General features: G+C 45.1%; 1 protein-coding gene across 1 annotated transcript in view; it reads left to right on the top strand.

Moving 5' to 3' along the window:
* Positions 1-16,019, top strand: part of SYNPO (synaptopodin) — a 103,002-nt gene that overhangs the window by 16,803 nt on the left and 70,180 nt on the right. Inside the window, exon 2 of the mRNA XM_088478253.1 lies at positions 14,941-15,924. Within this exon, the coding sequence (XP_088334379.1) occupies positions 15,507-15,924 (418 nt within the window). The 5' untranslated portion in view covers positions 14,941-15,506. The remainder of the gene's footprint in view (positions 1-14,940; positions 15,925-16,019) is intronic.

The following is a 16,019-nucleotide window of genomic DNA, read 5'->3' as shown; positions in this document are numbered from 1 at the left end:
GTGTTTCCTCCTTATCACACTGGGACAGTCAGACATTGGCTGTGTGTATTTGTGCCTATGATAGATTTTGTCTGGGTGTCTTTGTCAAAGTATGTCTGCGACAGGTCAGTGGTTGACCATCAACCATATTAAAAGTTTCCTGAAGTCATAAACCCACCCTTTATATCCTTTTGCATGTCATATATAGAATATCAGTTATAGGAACCAGTATATATCTGAACACTTTCACAATATTTCTGAAGAACTCAATACAAAAATGGACACAGCTCCTGTCCACACAATGCCCAATCTGGCCAGCAATGCCTCAATTACCCTGGTCCAGGCTTGCAAACCAACTGTTTTGGGCATATGTCTGTGTTATTCTGTATATATCTTGGTGTAGGTGGGCATCTGTAGGCCCTTCATCACAAGGCGTGTTTTTATGGCTCCAAAAAATGTGCATACGAAAGAGAATATTAGGGTCCCATTCAATTGATTTTTCCGTGCCCGGCGGCCGACGGAGCTATTCAATTGTTGCTCCAATCGGGCGCGAGTGCCGCGGATGCCCAATATTTCTGCTCGCACCTCCTGATTTGGCAAGCAGAAATGTGCGACTCATCCATTTGGGCGCCCAAACTGACATACGAGCCAGCTCTGTGAATGCTGTGGGTGCTTGAATATTCCCAATATTTGTGTTGCTGGTGATACTAACATGTCTACTCGGGTTGGGTATGGGATTCCGGCAGCGGGATCCCGTCAATCACTATACCGACACTAAGAGGTAAGTTCCCTAACACTAACCCTTACCCCTACCCCTTCCTCCCCAGTGCCTGAACCTAACTTCCCCCCCTAGTTCCTAAACCTAACCTCTCCCTCCTCACACCCTAAACCTAACCCTCCCCCTAGTGCCTAACCCAACCCTAACCGATACTTACCTTTGGGATGCTGGCTACATCCCTGTGTACTCATGGCATTGTTCATTTATTTGGCCGGAATGGGAGTGCCAAGAGTAGCCCCAAATAGGCCAGTTGGTACCACCAATACATAACAGGACAAGTGCCCCTGCTAAGGTAGTAAATTAGCCTGGGTGAGGCCTATCATAGGAAGGCGGAGCTTAATGTGGTGGCCAATATCCTGTAGGATAATTGCTATAAACGCTTCTGGATCAGATGGCTGACACTGATACATACAGGCAGCTTTTTTATATATCACTTAGAAATGTTAATTCCTGGTACTGTTTCCACTCTACGACGTTAAAAACTCCTTTTTTTATATTACTCATGGGCTTCAGACCATAATGTCAAAATGTATAACTTTTATTTAGCGGCCGCTGTGAATACGGAAAAGATTTACTTCTGATTACAAAAAAAAGAAAAGATACATTTAATTCCCCAGGCATGACAGGGGTTAAGAGAAGCCTGGAGTATTTGGAGTATCCAGTTTCCAAATTGGCAGCGGAAGTCCTGGAAATATTTGTGGAGGTGGAAACATTTGCGAGGCGTGTTTCTTTTCTCCTAGAAAAAAAAAAAAAAGAAAAACTCAGCTTGTGAAGTCAACTGTATGGTGAATTAAAATGTTGTTGCTTCCTAGACACAGGCCTGTACACAGTACAATGATAAAATAATAGTACGGGGTTGCCCACTCCAACAGGGTGTGCAGAAAACTCCGTAACTAGGCCGGACGAGCGAGAGAGCCGGTCCCGGAGAGCGCATTCCGTGAACGGGGACTTGATGCAAATCTCATCAGCAAGCCCCGCCCACCTCATTACACACAGAGAGGCAGAACATCCTGGCCACTCAGTGTTTATACCGGTGGGTGGGACTTAATGATGTGACCACCACGCCCACTGGATTACGCCACTCGCGTCAACAAACCTCCTCGTAACATCTGCTGGAAGCGGGTTAGGAAACGTAGACAGGTATGTTATTGGAAGAACTTTGCGGTTTTAATTGCGAATCTACGTGCATGCGGTATTAATAAAAGCTACTATGCATGCGGCAAGTGGCAAGATGTATCGCACTCAAAATGTAATGCTTGATACATCCCGTTCTTAAAAGATATGGAGGTGTGAGATCAGTAGCATGTTAAATGAATACACTTAGGGCCTGATTCAGACCCGCTTGCTAGATGCGGCCGCTCGCTCCCAGCGTATGGAAATTCAGCTAAGTGACGTCAAGGCAGGCGCTCACACAGCAAGGCATAAGCACGCCCACTATGTCTTGGCGAACGATCACTTTGCGTTTTCAGACGCCCACCAGCCTGTCTTTAGCCGCCCACTAGCGTACGTCATCTCCAGGAAGTATATACAACCATCGGTACATCGGGTTCCATTGGATCTGACCGCATCGCTTGCGGTTGACTGTACCCTACCGCAAGCACTGCGAGCACTTCAGTGTATAATTCAACCAGGTGACGTGTACTATGACGCTGTTGGTTAATTATGCACGCCTCAGGAACGGCGTTTAAACACTCAGGCACGCCTGCGTCCGCAACTCCACTCCCCCGTTACTACTGCCCTGCCCCTGTATCCATCGGTACAAACTGCCTCTCTTGTCACTCATTCCTCTGGGCTGTCTTTGCAGGGCGAGCGAGCGTATCCCGATCGCTCGTATTAGTTTGCGCACGCGCACTGCAAACTATACGCATGCGCACATTTACAAACATCGCCAGCAACGAGCGATGGCTTGCTAGCAAGCTGGTCTGAATCAGGTCCTTACTCAATTGAAGAGACACCTATCAGTAATATAGTGAAGGCTTGCAGGGCTGCACAAGGCCCAAGGGCCGGCTTGTTTTCCTTCACTGTGTTAGATGTTTAGCCACTGGAGTTCAGTCTCTATCCTGACACAATTTGGAAAAGGAGAAACGAGGTCAAGGCTAGCAGACATTTTAAAGTAAGTGGAAATGTGATGTTCTCCAGAGCTGAATGACTTCCTGACTGAGATTACATTGCGTTCAAAGGGATGTGTTTTCGTCTGCCTTCTGTTTATTGGGAAAACACATCCCTGATGTCACATGTGACTCTGGATACTAGGCTGCGTACAGTGGGCCTCATTCACTACCGTGCGCAACAGCTATTGTTGCTTTCTGCGCATCCGTATGCATAGCAGTGCGCGAACTAGCTATTGCGATCGGGACTGCGATCGCAGTGGCTACGCAGACCCATCGCAGAGCGATTGACAGGAAGTGCCGTTTGTGGGAGGTGATGGGGGGAGGGGTGGGCGGGCGAACGCAGACGTGCCAATGCGTTTCAACGCAGTTGCAGGGGCGTGCATAAATTATCCACTGCGATGCCCTACGCAGCCTGAGGCCTGATAGCGTGCGTGGAAGTTAGCAATTCCTGAGTAAGGTCAGGGCTTGTGCAAGTGTGCGTGAGGCTGCGATGGTACTCGATTGTACCGATGGTATCGAAGTCCTGCTAAACATTACGGATGTGTGCTGAGTAAAGTGGGCGTCCTTGTGCAGTACTGCGAGGGCATTGCGATCGCAATGTATTAGCATACTATCGCAGATGAACTGCGTGCGTAATCGCTATTGTATACGTAGTTGCGTACGGTAGTGAATCAAGTCCAGTGTGAGTATAGGAAGAACAGGAATAACTCAGTGTTTGGTGATCCCGCAAAGACTCTTCGGGCTATATATTTACCAAAGTGCGGGTTTTTAGAAGTGGAGATGTTGGCCATGACAACCAATCAGATTTTAGCTATTATCTTCTGGAAGGTGCTAGATACATGTTAAGTAGAATCTGATTGGTTGTTATGGGCAACATCTCCACTTCTAAAAACCCGCACTTTAGTAAATATAACCCTTCGGCTTCGTTGATCCATCATGAGCTTTTCAGCGCTAGATAAAGGGCCTGATTCCGCCGTCGCCATTGAGGTGTACGGTGACAGCAGTGCCGGTAAATGGGTTCAGCCCAGAGAAATCTCCTATTGGTCCTTCATTAACCCTTTGATAATTAGCACAAAGCAATTCTATTTTCCTGCTCTTCACTGCTTCATAAACGGAGCCGGTAAGAGGTTTATGCAGCGTGGCAGGGAAAATATCACAGCACAAAATTGAAGCACAATACAAAACCTCAATACAAAATGGTGGTTGCTCATATCAACTTAATGGTATTTACAGGTAAGGGGAGAGGGTTTATTCTGAACTACAGGGAAAAAGAAAACAAGGTTTCCCCACAGCACACTGTACAAAAAACAGCAGAAAAAATCTTGAATACTACATGATAATAGAAATTCAGAGGTATTTGTTGCATACATTTGCAAATATATGGTTAAGCGCCAGGCCAGCGTCAAGGCTCCTCTATACTGGCGTCCCTATCGGTACATGATAATAGCACCCACTCTGGGTCATATAATTGCATACTGTTGTGCTACATGATAACGGCACATACATAAATATATATAGGCTGAGAGCCAACTCACCTAGGAGGTACCCCAGAAACCTCCAAATAGCAATACGGGAACCAGCACACCCTCCCAATGCGGGTCCCATCCATGCTTCTTAGAGCAGCAATACAAAAATAGTGGTTGCTCATATCAACTGAATGGTATTTTATAGGTGCTTGTAAGGGGAGAGGTTTACTCTGAACTACAGGGAAAAAGAAAAAAAAGGTTTCCCCCCAGCCGGCGTTTTGTGCAGGGCTTAGATACCCAGCGCGGTACCTCGAAGGTAAGTATTAGACAATATGGGTGCAGGGTGTGCGGTGCGGGCTCCCCCTGGACCCAGGGGCCCATGTGCACCGCACACCCTGAACCCATTATAGATACGCCCCTGTCCCCAGCAGAAAAAAATTGATACTGATAATTAATTTGACACAAAGGTGAGCTATATAAGACCGAATAAAGACGAATGCAGCTGTATAAATTGCTGTAACAGGGTCTCTAGCTCTCTGTTCGTGTGACTTGGAAAGAGAAGGAGCGCGCTGATTATAAGCTCATGTCCCCCTATAGATTACCAAACACAAACACAGCTACGGGTGTGATGACACTGCACATCGCCTGTGTCATTCCTTTCCAGTGGGCATCCACCAAATGCAAGTTGACGCATGCTTTGAATCTGTGAACTCTTACTCAGCCATTTTATTCCTGCCTCAGGCTAAGTCACCAGTATTGGGAAACAGGAAAGGGATCACGGGGAAGACAGCAAGACTTGTTTAAAACAGCAGCGTTAGTTAGTGATGTTTAACCCTTTCGTAGCTGCAGTGGGCAAACAGTACAATGGTGAATGGGAAGCGTGCCCCGTGCGGGTCATTTGTGTGGCCATTGTCGGTGTTGGGGGGGCGGGTTTCTCAGGAGCTGAGGTGAAAAGTTCATTTGGTGGCAAAGTAAAGAAAAAAAAGCATCATTTAGAGGGAGAGATTTATGAGCCAATCAGATTCTAGTTATTATTTATCTAGTACATTCTATAAAATGATAGCTAAAATCTGATTGGTTGCTTATGGTTAACTTCTCCACTTTTCCTTTTTGGAAGGGTTGATAAATCTCCCCCTTAAACTTTTCAGTTTTTCTCCAAACTCTTCTCATTAGACCCACTCACAGTATGTTCTAAATTTGTGATGGCAGGATACATAAGGGCTTTTTTATTGCATTTGTCAAAACTCTACACCTTTTACCGCACTTTCTGGTGGAAAGAGCATTTGAAAGTTGCGAATACAATCCAATGCAAAGTACTGCCTGGGGAGAGATGCTGCAAAGTCAGAAATGCGGCCAAACCCCCGAAAATTGCTTTTCGGGGGTTTTGACTGCATTTCTCTTATGCACCAAGCCCTGGAATAATACATTCCGGGGCTTGGATGCGGTGGGCATTGCCCAATAGAAGCCTATGGGCTTCTATACACGGCTTCCCCCCTGGGAGGGATCCAATCAGATCCCTCCTAGCAAAGTGATAAGAAAGTGATAAGGTGCCAGCCAAGCAGCTCCCAACTGTCATCTCACAGGCTGTGTTTGAAAAATGACAGTTGGGAGCTGATTGGCTGTTACCTTATCACTTTTCTCTCTGTCTCCTAACACTGCTTAGTAAATAGATCCCAGAGTCTCAGTATTGTATATGAACGCAATTAACTCACAGTGTGGCAGGTAGTCCCCATACACCAAGAAACTCACTGATCGCCCAGCTCCAAAAACAAATTTTGCCCCGCCTGTCATTACCGCCATCTTAATCTTACTTGCAATGAAGTTATACATATCATTTTCAGTTTTACTTGTTTTCACACACTGTTAATCACTCACGTTGCACATTTTATCATCAGGCCCTGCAAGACCTTCTGGGTTATATTTACTAAAGTGAGAGTTTTTAGAAGTGGAGATGTTGCCCATAGCAACCAATCGGATTCTACTTAACCTTTAACTAGCACCTTCTAGAAGATAATATCGAGAATCTGATTGGTTGCTATGGGCAACATCTCTACTTCTAAAAACTCTCACTTTAGTAAATGTACCCCTCTGTCTTCGAAGATGGGGAAATGCTTTATCATTATGATAATTTAATTAGCGACAATGAGGGGTCGCGATGTCCATGCATACATCAATGCTAATTACAGTAATCATCATCACAGAATTTCCTGCGTACTGATGTTGGTAGCTGTTGGGTGTCGGAAAGCCGATGGCTTGTGGCCTTCGCTGCTACCTGAATTGCCCAATTTAAACGTTTGAGGTCTATTTACTAAGCCTTGGATGGAGTTAAAGTGGACAGAGGTAATTACCAGCCAATCAGCTCTCATGTCACAGGCTGTTTGAATAATGACAGGAGCTGGTTGGATATCTCCGTCCACTTTATCTCAATCCGAGGCTTATTAAATAGACCCCAAAGTGTGGGAGAGATAAAGTACCAACCAATCAGCTCCTAATTGTCATTAACATATATATATAATATATTAGTAAATAAATGGATCAAGCATCTGCTGGGTCACCTTAGCCGCCCCTTCCCCTCAGCAGCTCCCCCTGACCAGTCCCCTCTCTTCTCCGCCCACTCCCCTCCCTCCCATCCCCACCCCCTCCTGGCTCATTATACTTACCACCCCTATTCCCGGTCCTCTTCTCTCCGGTCGGTGTGGCGTGCCTACACGACACACCCAACCGGCACGGCTCACGCAGTGGGAGCTGGGACTCGCGCCGCGCATTTTAGGTTTCACGTGCATGTGCACCAGAGCCGCAATTAGGTTGTCGCGTCTGTTTTACTTTAGATTAAGGTCTGATTTTCTAACAAAAAAATTTTAAGTTACATTTGTTGGACCAAAAATTCAGTTGCGCGAAACCGAGCTCGTAATTGAGTTTAGAACTGACTTGAATAGTTGGAGAGAAGATCTCAAGGGAAGAGGCAATATTATGACCTGACATCACTTTCCTGTAGCATGATGTAAGATCCAATATCACCTAGGTGGGAAATTCTCTTAACTGCGTAGTTTGTCCTATCTGGTGACCCGGGAGGTGAGGCTGAAATGAAATCTAAATATTCTGAGTAGAAAATAGGAGCAAACAAACCTGACATATTTTACATTCCTTGGGGACAATTAGAAGAGAAAAATGTAATCTGACCGAGGTATCCCATGTGTCTAATCAGCGCAGTTTGCCATCTGTTTAAATATACGCATTCAGAAATGCTTTCTTTCAAGTTAGGCAAATAAAGTTGAGTATTCGTGATTCAGTGCAAGTATCCTGACCTGCACCAATTATCATTTCCTAAGGCCAGGACCAGCACATGCTTTGACAAGAAAAAAAAGTGAATGACTACAATGGGGGGATGTAATCAACAGCAAGTAGACAGATGGTCCGATGCACATGTATCAGTTTAATAGTATACATTTATATTATTAAAGTGGAATTGTGACAATAGCCCCATTTTCCTTAGAGTAATAAACTTTCTATCGTCAGATGATAGATGTGACCCATAAACTTAAACTAAACTTAACTAAAATAAACACAAGAGACCAAGTTATGCCGTTTAAATTAAGTGGTCAGCTTTATTTAGTTACAATGGTAGGTATGGTGGCAGGAGAAAGAACGGCAAATAACCAGTGTCCCCTTGTCTTAGGCCAAAAGTATATCACAACTTGTGAGGGCCAACTATCCCAGACAAGGGTAGGGTGATCTTAAAAGTTGCAAGGGCCAACTCTATCCCTTTCAGAGCAAGTGATGCGGCCCCAACACCCATGCCAATGCACCATTCATCCTGCTTGGTCGAGAGGTGCCGCTGACCCCAATAGGGTGAAATCAGCCTAATCAGTGCATTGAAGGGGTGCGCACCGCTATTACTGCCGCAAGATGGACGCTTCAATATTGCCGGTCTTTCCCTGCTATGAAATAAAGCCGACACAATAGGGGAGGGAGGGGGGGAGATCAAATTCAAAGAGGCAGATTTACCATATAAGATTCCCCACACCCTCTCACATTACACGCCCCCTAACCTATCGCCCTATCACCACACCCTCTCACATGACTCGCCCCCTAACCTATCGCCCTATCACCACACCCTCTCACTTAACACGCCCCCTAACCTCTCATCCTATCACCACACCCTCTCACTTAACACGCCCCTTGACCTATCGCCCTATCACATCTGCCTACTTACTGTAAACAAAAAAACAAACATCTTTAACTTTATTAACCCCCTCTATCCCTGACTAGAAGTTTATGTGCCCTCTAGCCCAAACCTCCATTATATTACTATACGGCTAATATTGAAAAGAAAACACACACATATATATATATATATATATATATATTTTTTTTTTTTTTAAAAGAGAATTCTCATGCATTAGAGATGTTTGTGCTTGGGGTTGGCACATTATTATTACTGTTATTATTTATAATGTTATTATTACACTTTACTTCTAGAGTGCATGCATACTGAAGGGGACATTGACTGCTAACAAAACACCACAAAGCCAGTTCACACAGATGCAAAAGTTAATTCAGGTTTTAAGGGCATGAGTAGAAAAGGTGGAGGATATATTTTAATAGGGTTTCCGGTCACATGGTTGACAGTAACCATGTCGACATCCAGAATGTCAACACCGCAGTATCGACATTAGAATGTTGCCATGGTTAATCTGTCCACAGCACCATGTTGACATCATCAGAATGGCAACATGGTCATATGGTCGACAGTTACCATGACTCTATGTGAAATGTCGACATTCTGGGGATGCCGACGGTGAGGGTTAGGCATCGCTGGGAGGGTTAGGTTTAGGCTGTGGGTGGGGGAGGTTAGGGTGAGGCAGTAGGGGGAGGGTTAGGTGTAGAAATTAGAGATAGTGGGGAAATACGTACTTACAAAAATGCCGGTCCCTCAGAGGTCTGACCCGGAAGCGACGGTAACATGACCGCTGGGACCCGGGAGCCGTACTGTAGCTGCTGGGAGAAGGTAAGACACGACTAGACCACCAGGGCAGTTTGTCGACAATTGATGATGTTGATAACTTGATATATCATCTGGGTACACATGATAAATGTCGACACGGCCGCAACATGCTGCATGTTGACAGTTCGACCATAAAGACATTTTAATGTCAACCTGGTGACTGTCGACATGATGATCACTGATGACAAATCATACCATACGCTTTCAATAGATTATATATTTATTACCAGTTATTTATATAGTGCACACATATTCCGCAGTGCTTTATAGAGAATACTTTGGCCACTCACATCAGTTTGGCCACTCAATAGATTCATTTACTCAATAGATTCATTTACTTTCCAATATTAACACTGATTTCACATCTAAACCAACCAGAAATTCAACACAAGTTTCTGTAAGGTTTTACCAATAACCAATCCAAGTTTGCAGTCATGTGATAAATATTATTTTCCTCACCCATGTGATCCAAGAAATCAAAGGAAAAGGGTAATTTGGTTCTGCGTAAGATTGTGATCGCCTCTGGGTGAATATGTGCCCAGGAAATAATAGAAAATGAAATTATTCATTTTTCTTAAATTAACGTTTATTACTTTTTAACACAGATAAACTATAAGAATACAAAGACCATATTGTGTGTATGAGAAATAAAACTACAATATATCGTCATTCTTGGCATTGCTTTTAGCACCAGGAGGTTCCTGTACCAATTTGACAGACGCCATACTTGCTCACTCTCCCGCGATGCCTGGGAGAATCCCGAATTGAGGGTGCTAGGTGAGAGTAGATTAAACTCCCGGATCCATCCACAACACCAAAAAAGTGTGTGGTTCAAAGGTTCGATGGTGCTAATCTATGTGAATTGCGTCTTCGTGGGCTGGCACACAACTAAACAATGCCCCCAATCGCACTTCCCACTTGGGCATTCCTTTTTAGTATTTACCTGGGCAAAAGCTCGTCAAGTATGCTGTGCTCAACTGCCTTATATTCTAACTAACCTTACTTTATAAGGTGTGGTAACACAAATATGCCTATTCTCCCGGAATGGCCACCTTCCTGGATTCCACACATTTCACAGCAGCCCCAACCCCTTCCGCGCAAGGGCATGAATCGTGACATGAAGCAGTAGGGGCATGGGATGCTATGACACAAATGACATCACCACTTTAGCTGTCCCCTTTAAAAGGTTTGATTAATCTCCCCCTATGTTGTTCTAATTAATTGAGCACAGAGAGACCACTCCAGTGCAGAGGGCCGCCTCTAGGGGTGTTCGACTAGTGTGGTCGAACAGGGGCGCCACCCATAGAGGGCGCACCCCTCCCCAAGATGCCGATTTCAGCAGGACAGTACTGTCCTGCTGTTCCACACGTGGGCCGAAGTGGCCCGTAGGTGGTCAAATCGGGAGGTTGGGGACCCCCACCACGGCGGTGTCGGACCCCGGAGTCTGAAATGATGCTGCGCACATGCACGCAGCATCCATTCAGTGACGGGAGAGGGCTGGGGGAAGCCCAGCTAGTGAGACTCCCCCCCCCCCAGCCTGACGTTGTTTGGAGGCGTGCCATGCGGGCACGCCTCCAATTTACGTCACGTAGGAGGCGTGACCTATGGTAATAAGGCCATGCCCCCATTGTCAGTCACGCGCGATGTAGAGGCGCACTACAGAGAGCCGGCACAAGGTGCTCCGACCCCCGGAGCTGGCCCTGCCAGTGCAGTTATAAGGATTTTTCATTATGAGATTCCCATTGTCTTAAAACATACTTTCCTACTCTCCCAGAACGGTCGGGAGGCTCACCCGCCACCCACCTGCATATCCCTGCATCCCCCTGCACACCGCCTCCCCCCCGCAGCAGAGGGCTGTGATGCATTTTGTGCTTAATTGCGCATTTGTGGTCCTACCCCACTGGTTCACGATGCCGGTAATCTTGGGGTCACAATGACGTGAATGTGCAGTCATGTCCCCACCACGCCACCTTATGCCACACTCTACAAATACGGACTATGAAGAGCTATACGCCCGTTAGTAGACGTGTTTCTCGAGGTGCATACAGCCTGCATATGGGGGAAAGTAAACTGTTTTACCATACATGATTCTTTTTGAGTTACATATGCCCGATTGCCTTCCAACTCCCCCCATTCTGTGACAGGGGAACAATAGGAAATGCAGCGTTTCAAAGCAGACATCTGACATCACCCGTTTGCTACAGACCTGCGGTTGTTACTGCACTGATTTTACTGCACAATTATATGAAAATAAAGCCTATTTATAAACAGGGCACATTTTTCTCTGTAATCTGGGTAAATGAACTGTACAAATCGCCTGCAGACCGTTTTTCCATGTATGTGAAGAGATGACTTCATGGTTTGTTGAACAGAAGCCATGAAGCCATTCCTTGCTGAAATAAACTTTTATCCTGTACAGGGACCATTTCTGCCAACCTCATTCCCAAACCCTGCCCCTGGCTCCATGTGTTCCGATAAACCGAAGCCAGATGGCAAACTTTGTAAACAACATTCAAGTCTATAATATATATATATTGGTTTTTTTTTTGCTGAATTCACACTGGTGCCCCAAGCACTGAATAAGTAACACATGGGCATTGTGTATGGGAGGTCAGCCTCACAGGGGGGGAATTACCTTACTGTCTGCATTTCTAATCTGGTATCATTTAGGGGCATATTTATTACAAATATGCCGTCTGCCACTGCGCAAATCGCGGCGATAAGGATTATTTCTCTTGTTCAAATGTAGCAATTTGAATCGCCGGGACAAGGGCTCTGATAAGCTGCCATGATGTGAAAGTGGACAGTAGTATGAACAAAGAACTTTCAATGATCACATAAGGTTATACTCGCCTGGAACGGCCGGGAGTCTCCCGAGAAATCGTGTGTCGCTCCTGGCTGCCCGGAAAAGTGGGCAAGTCTCCCGGCTGGCCACCACCCACCTGTATACCCCTGGACCTCCCCACGCACACCGCCGCAATGGGTTGGGGGGCAGGGATATCACGATTTGCGCTGAAATGCGTCATCATAGCCCCGGTCCCCTGCACCACAAGGCCAGTAATCTCAGCATTGTACAGCGGCTAGTGGGGCCATGCCCCCATATGCCGTGTCACCCCCCCCCCCCGTTGTGGCAACTTGGCCGCCCCCTTGAGGAGGCAGCCAGAATGTCAGTAAATATGGATAATGTGGGACAGATTTTTGATATCGTCGTTCATAAAGGTTATTGAAGTTCTGACTGATTTTTTTTTAGCTAACACAGCTGCGTGTGGGAGGCAGGAAGACCCCATCCTCAAAAATACACCTTTATTTGACTTTGGTGGCCTAATAACTTATTAGACACACGCTATGTCATAGATCACTGACTGCGTAGATTGTAGGGAACAGAGGGCCCAATTCAGACCCACTCGCTAGGATGCGTTCGCACGCAGGCAGCCGATATTTGCAATGTGCGCATGTGTACACATCGCAGTGCGCGTGCGCGAACCAGTCCAGGCGATCGCTCGTTAAACATAGACGGCTCGCTAGACTGAGTGACAGGACAAGCCGTTTGTGGTTGGTAACAGGGGTTGGTCGATTAAAACGGGGTAGTGGTGGTGCGAATGCAGGCGTGTCAGAGGGTCTTAACGCCGTGCATAATTATTACGAAGCGTCATAGTATACGTCACTTGGGTGAATTTCACACTGAATTACTCGCAGTGCTTGCGGTAGGGTATAGTCAACCACAAGTGCTGCGTTTGCATCCGATGGTACTCAATGTTACTGGATAAAACGTGCATTAGTGGGCATCTTGTGACAGGCTAGTGGGCGTCTGCATACACACCGCGATCGCACGCCAAGACATAGTGGGCGTGCTAATGCCTTGCTGTGCGATCGCGGAATTTTCATACTTTGGCTGCGTGCAAACGCATCTAGCGAGCGGGTCTGAATCAGGTCCACAGCTCCATGTGGGTCATATAGGGGCTAATGAATAGTTGGATTTAAGGGTGTAAATAGATAAAGCTAAAGACAGTGGCCAGATCTGCTGAGGTATGTTTCTTCCAGTAGTTGAGGTGAACTTTGGCCGGCAAGAATCGGCAGTCGGCGATGCTGACGACTTGGTGTATATGGAAAATTGCCTGTTTTTGCCGGTGGAACAGTATCCCTCTATAATAAATAGCCCCATAAGTGAGCAGTGTAATAACTAATATTGGGTGTTGGGTAGAGCCTCATGGCGTGTTCAGAGATTGCAAGGACCAGGGGTTCTCGGGCAGGTTCCTGGACCCAGGACTGTCTGTGGGCACAGGCCTGGCAGCCACGCCTTTGAAGCAGTAATGCATCATGTAAGGAGGGACTCGGTTTTCACAATGAGGCCTGGCCTCTCCACACACACTTGCTTACTTACCCACTACCAGGGTGAAAAATCTCCTGATGGCCCTGGCAGTGATTGTCAGCTGTGAGTGGGGGTGGGCAATGGCCTCTGGAAGCATAGGGGGCTTGTAAGTACCTGGGACCATATATTGAAATGATGAAGCACGCTTAAAAATAACTGAGCACAACTGAAAATCTACCCTAACAAAATGTCCTTATCCGTGTGATCTTAAGTGCATATTTTTTTACCTGTTTTTGTGTGTGGAGTTTTCAATTCCTCCTTTGTTTCCCCCTCTTAGACACCTAACAAGGTAAAAAGCAAACAAACAAATGAAATACTGTGTATATATTGTCTTGCCTCCATTTCAACCATTAAGGGGAATGCAGAGAATGCCTTTCCGTGGAGACTCCTTCTCTGAAATTAAATCCTTGCTCTTCTAAACATCATAAGGACATTCTGATTTTCAAACACACTTAATCAGTAGGTGGTGGATTTATTGAGCATCAAAGCTGCCCTGTGGTAACTCTCACCGCAGTAATTTAATAGGCGCCAGAGAGCGAGTCTAGAGGTTGAGGTGTGGAAGTATCTTAAAGGAAAATGATATGGAAAAATTACTGTTTATAAAACATACAGTATGATACAGAAATTTGAAGATATAGAGGTATGGTGCGGGTTTATAGAAGTGGAGATGTTGCCCATAGCAACCAATCAGATTTGAGCTATTATCTTCCAAGAGGTGCTAGATAAATGATAAGTAGTATCTGATTGGTTGCTATGGTTGCACTTCTAAAAAAAAACAAACACACTTTAGTAAATATACCCCATGGAGACACTTCATTGAAATGGTACTGAGTGATTATTACAATCACACATTTTACCATTTAGTTAATGATGAATCCTTCTAACCAGTTCGAGCCTGGCTGCATTCAAAAACTTTTGGTCAAGATCTTTCGACAATGATCGACAACAATCTGTAAATCCCCTTTAACTGTAATCTCAGGATAAATGTATTACTGTGGTCTTTCCTCCCACTGCTATTGAGCTTGGTTTCCAAACATCTATTACTGTATCAGTAAAATAATATTTCCTCAAATAACTTCTGAACTACTCCTAGTTTTCCCCCTTTTGTCCTGGAATTTAACAAATTTCTGTTCGTGAAATGTAAACAATCTAAATTTCTCAAAACAGGATTTAGGTTGTTATTTTTGTGTTTTTTTTTTTTTTGCAAACCATTAATTTTTGTTTCATTTTAGGAGACAGAAGAGGAAAAACTGTGAATGCCCAAGAGGAAGGAGCGAGGAGACCAATCAGCATTGAAAATAACGAAACAATGGTCCATTAGTGACAGACCCTGCATGTATTTGTGCTTGTAGTTTTTTAGCCCAATGTTTCCTTTGGAGGACTGCCTATTAAATTTAATTCTAACCGCCCACTCTCTAGAACAATACATTTGTGATATTACAAAACCACAGAACTTGTTCATTTTCAACGAAAAAAATAATAATTAAGTAACCAAATCAGGTGACAAATACAGAGACACAAAAATTCCCAGAGTTCATCCGTTATGAAACCTTGTTATAATACACAGCAATTTTATTTTACTAAGGAAGACATGAAAAGTGTTTTCTTGAGTGGTTTTCTTGAGAGCAGCATTTTCTTGGATGCATAAATATAGAGTGGATTGGCCTCACTGCATATTTTGCTGGTCTATATCATCACCAACTCAACTCATCACCAACTCAACTTTACGGACCCGTGGAGGAGATAATTTAAGATTCCTGTTTTGTAAATGTTTTAAGTGAGGAAATACTTTCTTGACATGATGCTGAAGTCCAGTCCATTATCACAGAGTACACTAGGTGGGACCATGATGGCACATGGGCTTCCCCATGGATTCATGGATCAGAATGCAGGTGTTGGACATGCATCTTGGAATACTAATTCAGATGAGTACATGAGGGTGGAAAATAGCATCGATGAGAACCCAAATGAGAAGGACGATGATGAAATCATTGAGATAAGAACAGCCCATTGGGCTATAGTTGAGGAAGAACCGGATGAGCCTACCAATGGCTTCACCAACAATGGGGATGCCACAACTGAAGAGGGGCCCAGACCAACTGAGGAGACATTGAAGCTGGACCCTGTTCCTACCAAGACAGAAAAAAACAACCTTGAATGGAAAATTGAGCGAAGCACCAAGGTGGCGCCTACTATTCAACAGCCAAGGAAGACCTGTAAGTTCTGTCATTGTCACACTAATATGTGCAAGCCATCTGAGATTTTTCACAAATGATGTCAAATGGGGTGTTGAGGGTTTGTACAATATTAG

This window comes from Taudactylus pleione, unplaced genomic scaffold (assembly GCF_031769625.1).
Source record: "Taudactylus pleione unplaced genomic scaffold, aTauple2 ptg000212l, whole genome shotgun sequence".
In the NCBI taxonomy this organism is placed as follows: Eukaryota; Metazoa; Chordata; class Amphibia; order Anura; family Myobatrachidae; genus Taudactylus; species Taudactylus pleione.
Note: the sequence above shows the minus strand (reverse complement) of the source record. Positions and strands in the feature narration are given on the sequence as shown.